At 35.3% G+C, this 9,941-nt stretch overlaps 1 protein-coding gene and 1 pseudogene across 1 annotated transcript; both read right to left on the reverse strand.

Annotated features, from left to right (window-relative positions):
* Positions 1-2,803: 2,803 nt before the first annotated feature.
* LOC132021259 (olfactory receptor 8J2-like) lies at positions 2,804-3,751 on the reverse strand. Its single transcript, XM_059405383.1, has one exon. It carries the CDS (start codon positions 3,749-3,751, stop codon positions 2,804-2,806), a length of 948 nt encoding a protein of 315 aa, XP_059261366.1.
* Positions 3,752-8,744: 4,993 nt separating this feature from the next.
* On the reverse strand, positions 8,745-9,643 carry LOC132021296 (olfactory receptor 8K3-like; annotated as a pseudogene).
* Between the last annotated feature and the right edge of the window lie 298 nt (positions 9,644-9,941).

Genomic DNA, 9,941 nt, shown 5'->3' on the forward strand with positions numbered 1-9,941 from the left:
TTTATGTTTTTAAAGAGTCAAAACCAATTCTGGACAGGTATGTAGAATAGAGGATAATAACTGATGGCATTATTTATGGAAGGGTCTTAGGCTTTTATAAGTAATAGTTCTGTTTAATAAAAGGAACAAAAATCTGTAGCTTTTAACTGAAGCACAGAAAAAAGTAAGGAGAGATAAAGAGAATGAGGAAGAGAAAAGCACCAGTATTAGTTTAAGACCCAATATATATGGGAGATATAAGAAATTCAGTGGAGAATTGTTTTGTGGTAGAGTAGTTTAGCTTTTCTAAGCATATGTAAACTCTGTTTTATCTCCTGTCACCCATATCTTCAGGGATGTCTACTTCTCTTTTGAATGGCTTCCTTGAAAGGATTTTTTCCTTTCCATGGAGGTAGCATGTAGAAATAGCCATTTGGAAAGCAGATGATAGATATGACCCATGGCATGTAGACATCTGGTGAAGGCAGGGAGATGGCATTGGCAGTTCAAACCAAACTTTTGTAGACCTTATGGGACTAGAAAATCTCCATTGAAAACCTTACAGTTCCTAATTGTGGACAAGTAATATGTGAGCCCATGTGTATGTGTGTATACACTTTGGAAACTGAGCCAAAATACTTTCTACTTATCATTCAAAGGGATTTTTGCATAGATTGTTTAGAACAAATTTTATAGTAATATAGAAAGTGTAACTAGTGTAAGCTTTTGTGAAACTATCCCAATGAGTACTAGCCAATGAGACATGAAGACTTTAGATTGCCCAGTTTCACAAAATATACCAATATAGACGTAGATATTTGAGGCAGAAAGTGGTCTCCCACACTGCCAAAGATGCCCAGAACTGTGAAGGTGGTTCCATCCACATGAAGAGATTTGCTGGTGTGATTAAGTTAAGGACCTCCAGATGTGGAGGCTGTCCTGGACTATCTGGATGGACCAACGTAATCCCAAGAAAGAGAGAGAGGCAAGAGAGTCCGAGTCAGAAAGAGATGGTGGCAGCGCAAGCAGAGGTCAGGGTAGTGGGATCACTGCTTGGAAGGGGTTGCCAAGAAAGGGATGAGGACTGCCTCTACAAGACGGAAGAGAAAAAGAAACAGACTCTTCCCTAGCAGTCCAGGAAGGAACACAGCCTGCTGACATCTTAACTGTAGCCCAGCAAGACTCATTTTAAACTTCCAGTCTCCAGAACTGTGGGATAATAAGTTTCTGTTGTTTCAAGCCACTGAGTCATTGGTGATGTCTTATAGTAACAGTAGGAAACTGATACAAGTGACAACATAATTAAGTTTAGAAAATACATATATTTAAATCAAGTTAATAAATATAAAGCACTACAGCTATCATTCTTGACTGTGGTTCACAATAAAATTCACAACATCGATAGGCATGTAAGTGTGAGTTTATCCCCGTTGCTCCAATTCTGTTCACCAAACTAGGCTCAAGGAGAATGCCTTTCTGCCAGGAAATATACTTCCCCCATTGCACGTATGTAGGCTGTTGCAGTCAAATAGAGCCACAGGAAAGTGAAACAATAGATAAATATACAATAAATTATATTATATACTTGTATATATTTATAAGGAATAAAACATAAAATCTTTAGGGCTATTGCTATTAAGTTATTGCCAGTTTTGTCTGTGTGACTTTTCTGTTTTTAGCTAACTATTCTTCTTATTGAAAACTATATCAAGGAATTAGCTAATAAAATTGAGTGTCAAAGTTCCTGTATTTGCCTTATTTCAGACTTCCCTCAAACTGTCATAAATCTACTTTATTTCCAGGCATTGCCTTAGCTAGCATGGTATTCCCCATCTCCCTCATGATATTGTATGTTCACAGCACTTTGCATGTACAGACCAAAACAGGGGACAGAATGAGAATAAACATTTATTTATTTATTTATTTATTTGCCATTGTGTCTTTGAGATTTGGTATCACCTTAAGAGCAAACACTGTGTGTTTTTTTGGTTTTTTTTTTTGTGTGTGTGTGTTTTTTTTCCCCCATTTTTATCTACTAACATTTTACTCCAAAACGCTATACAAAAACACTAAAAGGAGTGATTTTTTTCTTTGTTACAATTTTATAAAACGGATAATTAGTTCTACACAGCAGTGCTTCTTGGGAGAATATGATATGGAGGAAATTAATTTTACATCACATTGGGTAAATATCAGCTTTCGCTTTTGTGTACATATACCATATGAAAGGAATGAAAGAGTGGAATCCCCTTTCATACGTTTTCTTCCGTTTTGCTCCCTGGTCTGTTTCCATGTGTGCCTAAGCATTTTTTGTTTAGTTTTCATTTTCACCTAAAATTTTCTCTTTGATATAAATTTATTTAAGTACAAGAAAAAATGGATTCTAAAAGGTTAAGAAATTGAAAGATAAGATACAGGAAAAAATAAAAGTAAAACTTTTGATAGTTGAAAAGAACAGATCTATGGCAAGTAGGATGATCTGACTCAACCATATTCCAAGAAATAGTTCTCACATTCCTTTCTCAGGTATCAGACTTTTCACCCTTGGCTAGAAATTAGAAAAACCCAGTACTAAGTTGTGTTGCACTTTAAACTGTATATATTTTGAAATTATTGTTTACTACTTAAATAAGTGTACTTTCTTTGGTCTAATACATCTTTGTATTAGGGAAAGTTGGGTATTTAAGGTCTGAGTAGAAAGGGCTAAGATTTTCACATTGAAAGTCATAGAATTTGTAGCTGTATATTTTCTTTACATTGAACAGATATTAGCTTTTCAGGAGTAATTACAAACGCTTAAAAGAAGACAATTGTAGTTTTAAATTTACATTAATTTGAAAGCCTCCCAAGGATTCTTTATCAATCTCTTCAAAGCATCCTTTACATCTTTATTCCTTAGGCTGTAGATGAGGGGATTCAGCATTGGTATCACCAGGGTATAGAAGACAGAGGCCATTTTATCAGTACCTAATGAGTGGTTGGACCTTGGTTGCAAATACATGAAGAAAAGGGTCCCATAGAACACAGTGACAGCCATCATGTGAGAGGCACAGGTGGAAAAGGCTTTCCGTCGGCCCTCTGAGGACCGTATTCTCAAAATGGCAAGGACAATGTTGAAGTAGGATGTTAGAACAATAATCAAAGAGAAAAACAAATTGGTTCCTGCAGAGGTAAATACTACTGTTTCTGGGATGTAGGTATCAGAACAGGACAATGCCAACAAAGGGACGTTATCACAGTAAAAATGGTCGATTACATTGGAAGAACAGTATGCCATGGAGAATACACAGGAGGAGACAGTCAGTGCTGTGGTCAGACTGTAGAGGTAAGTGAGGGAGACCAGCAGTATGCACATCTGTGGAGAGACCACCACCATGTAGAGCAGGGGCTTGCAAATAGCCACGTAACGATCATAGGCCATTGCAGCCAGCATGAAAATCTCCCCGACAATGAAAACCAGGAACCCTCCCAGCTGGGCTGCACATCCATAGTAGGATATGGTTTTCCTTGAAACCAAGAAATTTACCAACATTTTGGGGGCAATGACAGTAGAATCGCCAAGATTGATGATAGCCAAGTGCCTGAGGAAGAAGTACATGGGTGTTTGGAGCTGAGAGTCAACACTGGTGAGGGTGATGATGCCCAGGTTCCCTGCCATGGTCAGTCCATAGATCAGCAGGAAAACAAAGAAGAGTGGAATCTGGAGGTCTGGTTGATCTGTGACTCCCATGAGAATGAACTCGGTCACCTGGGTGAGATTTTCTGAGGCCATTTATTTTGTTGTTCTCATCTTTTTGTGGGGGGAAAATGAGAGGAGATTAGTAGAGGGTGAAGTCAATTTTTCTGTTAGATGCTAGATTACAGACTGTTTCATTTAAATTGGATAATTTTTGTTCACATGTAAAAGTGTCAGATTTTAATTGTATTTTTCTTAATCTTATAACAAGATTCAGAAATACAAGCTCTCTGGAGGCCAATTTCAGGTTATTATAACTGTTATACCAAGCCGTTAATTTTTCATATCTCTGTTGAATATAATTTATATTAGTTAAATATATATTAATCTACTATATTATATGCATTAATATTTATGTGCATATTTAAACATATTAATTGTAATGTTGCATGAGTATATATTTATATATATCTGCACATGCCTTTTTGTATGTTTGTATATTCCCAGTGACAAAAGATAGCTACGTATAAGAAGTTGATGACCGAGATTGACTTTCATTTATTTTTTCCTTTGATGCCACAGACTCTTCAGCTCATACATTGTCTTCATCCTTGGTTTCAGTATTTCTGCAGGAAATACTTGGAATATGTTGGGTTTTCTTTATCAATTTCTACCCTACCATGCTGCTTCTACTGCCCAGCAACAGATTATGTCTCAGTAGTCTTTATTTGTGTCATTCAGAAACTGATTTTTTGTCTTAATCACATATCCCTTCTTTTGCCAAATAAACTAGTCCTTTCTATCACTCTTACCTCCGCCTTCTCGTATGTTGCTTTATCATGGCCTTCTGGCAGCCCTTTCTTTTCTTCTTTCTTTTTTTTTTTTTTTCCCCAGTTTGTACTTTCTTCTTTTAAATTGTTCAAAGCATGTTTTGATGTTTTACAAAATATTACTTGTAGCTTTGATTTGCTCAAGTTTGATCACTTGTGTTCCTCATGCAGAGAACTATAAGGTGAAAAGTGCTAACATTTTTCAATATGTAGTGAACTCTGGGCCCAGGACTATGCTAGCCATTTCAAAATAATGATCTCATTATTCTGTAGGAGTGTCCTAGAAGGTAGATGTAGTTATTTCTCTGTCTGATTGGAGAGTTGAGGCTAATGTGCCTAAGTCACGTGAAGAATCTGTATAGGATATTGGTGAATGGTATGGTTTTATGGTTTTGCTTTGCTTTATGTGTTTTGTTTGCTTGTTTGTTTGGCCACTTGGTTGGTTGGGTGTTAGGCCACCAATCACTATCTTTGTCTTTTTTATTAAGCATTTATATCCTTGTGATGTATGAATGTATTGAGATACTAGGCAAGCAAGTGTTAATACAGAGTTTGTTAACAATGAATGCAGAATAATTGGTACCATCAGTTCTTGTTATTTGCATGTTTTAAATGATATTCTAATGTGGTTTCCTATTTCAGTCTTAGTAACTCATTCTACCTAACTTAGGAGTTTCATAGTTGAAATGGGAGTAACAAGTAAATTATAATTTTACCTATTCAAGCAACTGGAACACATGAAATCTAGCTATTTATTTAATAAACAAATCAGTTTGTGTTCTCCCACAAACTGATTGTTTCTTTAATCTGTGGTTTTAATTTTTCAAACATCAAATATATGCCTAATGAGCTTATCTGACCATGTTACACTGGGTATCTCATGTCTCATGAGATGCATATCAGTATCAGTATCACTGCCTCGGAAAGGAAATGCCCAGGTAAGCTTCTGATAAAAATCATTGTGGCAACCCTCACTTTAGAAAAAAGTATTTCCTGAAGAAAGCTTCTCAGTGAATGTTTTACTCTGAGATATCATGTATTCAACACATGTATCCTTAATTTAACAAAAGCAAAAAAAAAAAAAAAACAAACACATCAGCAACAATAGTAATTATAGATTGTGGTCTATGAATTTGTGCAATCAGGTTTTGAAAAGAATATATTTGCATATTTTCCTTAATTATTATTAATTCCTTTTCCTATTGAAATATTACTACTGGAAAAAGTAAGGTTTTTCTTCATTTTGGTAAGTATATGTCCCTAATATTGTTTTGATCTTTACCCATAGGGTTTTTTCAAGTTGTTTCTGAAAAGAAGTATTTTATAGCTCTCCCAAAATAAGCAATTCTCATTTCTCATTAAAAAAAAAAAAAAGACCTTTAAAAATATACTTCATGTGAATCATTTTATGGTACAATTTGAGAAATAATATGCATATTAGTTTTTAAATATCTTTTGTAATGATTTTAAGGGTATATTCCATTTTTCTCTAACAAAGAATTTTGTCTTAAATTTATTTAAAAATGGGCTATGTTAGGGACAAACTGCATCTTCTTCTGAGTCCCCAGGAGAAGATAACAGGAAAGATATTATTTCAGTCCTGAGTCTGATTTGAATCCATAAAGCTCCATAGATACATGGTTTTCTCATCCAGAATGAGCACTAAACGAATTGTTGGAGTGAACCTACCTGTCCAGAGATCTGCTGAGATCCACTGCAAAGGTTTTGCAAGAGGCACACTGAAGAATTTTACAAGTGTCTGAAGTCCCTGGAGACCCGCACACTGAAATAAGCTTGTCTATGGATCCAGGCCCCATACATGAAAATAGGAATTCTCAGATAAAGTTCTGATTCTCCCGGGAAAGAAAAACCAATTATTCAAGTCTCCACACAATTACACCCACAGAGCAAAAATACAGGGTTAGCTTAGGGACATGCTTAGATGATCCTATGGAGTAACAGTCTCATGCAATGATTGCATCCTTTGTGTGTTTGCTTTGAATTGTCTCTGGTAATGTTTGAGAAGTGCAGTTGCTGGCTCTGGGGTGGAGAAAATCCAACAATTACAAAGCATAGGATTCTGGCCCTCACGTTACATTTTACTGTGAACATTGGAAATAGAACTGAATGCCAAGCCTCCATTTTGCTGTCAAGAACAAGCCCTCTTGTATTTGGCATAAAAATCACTAAAAATGTGCATGGTTGTAAAAAGACTAAATTTCAATCAGTTTAGTGACATTTGGAAGGAACCCATCATATACCTGGTACTGTTGCTGTTTTTAAATTAAAATTTTTCAATGGAGAATACATTTTTCATATGATATTGTGATCTTTCCTCATGCATGTAAAAATGTTGTAATTAAATGTTCGTAACATTTTTATTTTACTTCTTGTGAGGAATTTTCTAGTCTGTAAGCTTTATAAGTGAAAAGGGAATGTCTAAATAGTTTGTCTTTGCATTAATAACTTCTAAAATAATACCCAGGAAAGAGTAAGTGTTCAAAATATACTGACTTACTGATTGATGCAATGAAGGATGAATAAGTGAATGAGTGAATATAATACCCATTTTAAAATTCTGAAGTAAAGTAGAAGATTTCATCTTCAGCTGTGTCATCTAGCTTTAGTATCATTTTATCTGTGATAAAGAAACAGTAATAACTTGCATATCATTCTCTAGAATATTCACTACTTTAGGGCAGGATACACTGTTCCTTCTTCATTTTGGTGTTCCTAATATCTAATGTGGGTGTGGCACATTCTAGGCTCAACCATTTTTGAAGTAACAAGTTGTAGACTGTAAAGTGGAAATAATAAAGATTCTTAAACATCTTAAGTTATTCAAGATAAGATATTGAAATCCTTGAGGTTCTTTCCAAAGTCTGAGTATCCACATGAAGTTTGTGTTTGCTTCCTCTTTGAATTCATTTGTCAATTGTCAGTCATGTGACCAATGATAGTCTGTACCCTGTTCGATTAACAGGACTTGAACCCCTCCTCAGCTCTGCCAACTTCCCCATCTATTAAGCATTCCCACAGTGTTGTAAAATTAAAAAAATAAAAAAGTATCACTTTTACAATTTCCATTCTTATTGATGCTTTATATTACAGTTGGATCTCTCATTTAAAGGTTATTATTTATTGCACAGAGATATTGTCCATTTCCTAAGTTGTGAGTACAATATGTAATAAACTTACTTTGGTCATGAAGATAAAATTCTAAGATGGGACAGGACCATGCTGGATCACAAAATTTCACCTTTCAAAGTATTTGTAAGAAACACACATGTATGTCACTTACACACACACACACACACACACACACACACACAAAATGATGTTATAAACCCCATATTATTTCCATTGCCCACCTGAAAGAATAGTTCTATCTTACATTATTCATTATTTTACTTTATTTTTTACTTTTTTTATTTAAATTTTTTTAATTAACATATATGTATTATTTGTTTCAGGGGCAGAGGTCTGTGATTCATCAGTCTTACACAATTCACAGCACTCACCATAGCACATACTCTCCCACTATTATTCATTATTTTAAATTAATAATTTAATTACATATAAGCTGAATAGGCATTAATCCATTTTCTCCATTCCCATTCCCTCTACCTCATCTAGGTAGTTAATATCTGTATAAAATATTTTTCTGTTTTTCCAAATCTTTGTATATTTTTTATGGTGATAAGAAAACATATCATGAGATCAACACTCCTGACCAATATTTAAACATACAATACAGTAATGCTGATTATAGCACAATGTTTTATAACAAGCCTCTACATCTTAATCATCTTGAATAAGTGATGCTTCATTCCTATTGAATATAATTTACTTTACATATTCACATTAGCCAGTTTTTAGTTGGACTTTTATAATAAAAATGCCTTTTCTTACAAAGCTGAATCTCCTTTATACGCCCTTTATCTTTCTATTAATCCTGGTCTTATCCTATCTCACTATCTGTTTCATCATGTATAGATCTTATCTACACTGTGTCCTTCGTATGCAAGTTTTTACTGGTTAACTATATATGAATGTACTTCTTAACAAAATGCTATAATTTTTCAGACATTTAAATTACTGTAAATTACATACTGAATGTCTCTTTCTGCAAGTTCACTTAGGAGTATGACAGGTAAATAGAAGTCAATCTCTGTATGTTGAACTCATCTATCTTTGTTTTTCCTTCTGAAGGGACATGTAACAGTGTTTAATGTTGATAGGAAACACAGTACAATCAACTAAGAGAAGATATTGCATAATTTTTCCTACATCCTTTGTCCTGCATATTTTATATCTTTGTTCCTCAAGTTATAGCTCAAAGGATTCAGCATCGGAATAATGAGGCTATAAAATATGGACACCACTTTGTCAATATTAAAAGAATGACTGGACTTAGGTTGAACATGCATAAATATCAAAGTCCCATAGAACATAGTGGTCACTGTTGGGTGGGACCCACAGGTGGGAAAAGCCTTGCACCTTCCTTCAGCTGAGTTCATCCTGACAATAGCTAACAGGATCAGCAGGTAAGACACAAGAACTATCAGAAGCAATAAAATCAAATTAAAACCTGAGAAAATCATAATCATCACTTCCATTTTGTGCATATTAGAGCAGAGCAAAGATAACAAGGGGAAGCTGTTACAATAGAAATGATTTTCAATATTGTAGCCACAGAAAGATAAACTAAGTACCTTGGTGGTGACTGTAAGAGACACAAATGTGTCATAGAGATAGGGGATTACCACCAGCATCTGATCTAGACTTGGTGGCATGATGACAGGGTGAAGGTTACAGATGGCCATGGTAGGGCTCCTAGGACATAGCTTACAGGAAAGCTCCATGGGTGGTGCACAAATAATAGGAGATCATATGTGCTTCCACAACACATGAAACATTTTGGGTTCTCCAGTGGTTGAATTACCCAGATCAGTGAGAGCCAGGAGTTTGAATAAGAAGTAAATGAATGTTTGTAGCCCAGAGTCTGTCTTGGTGAGGAAGCTCAAGCTCGAGAACCCATCACCAAGACCAGGTAAATAGTGGGGAAGAGTCCAGGCAATGGAGCCTGCAGCTCAGGGGGTCCTGTGGTTCCCAATAAAATGAATTCTTTCCACAGTGTTATACTGTGTTTGTCCATCCAGGTCATTCAGGAAACCTACCTAGGGAATAAATAAAAAAAATAACCATGAACCTGCATGACATATGACTGAGATGACCATTGTAATAAGTGATTAAAGGCTGAAATCTTGCTAGCTGGCAGCTCAAGTCTCTCTCTTCTGGCTTAGGTTGAGCTCTTTATAGCTTGCTTTCTTTCTTTCTTTCTTTCTTTCTTTCTTTCTTTTTAAGATTTTATTTTTATTTATTTATTTGAGAGAAAGAGAGAATGAGAGAGAGGCAGAGAGCATGAGAGGGGAAAGGTCAGAGGGGCAAGCAGG

The sequence above is a fragment of the Mustela nigripes genome, chromosome 1, assembly GCF_022355385.1.
Source record: "Mustela nigripes isolate SB6536 chromosome 1, MUSNIG.SB6536, whole genome shotgun sequence".
In the NCBI taxonomy this organism is placed as follows: Eukaryota; Metazoa; Chordata; class Mammalia; order Carnivora; family Mustelidae; genus Mustela; species Mustela nigripes.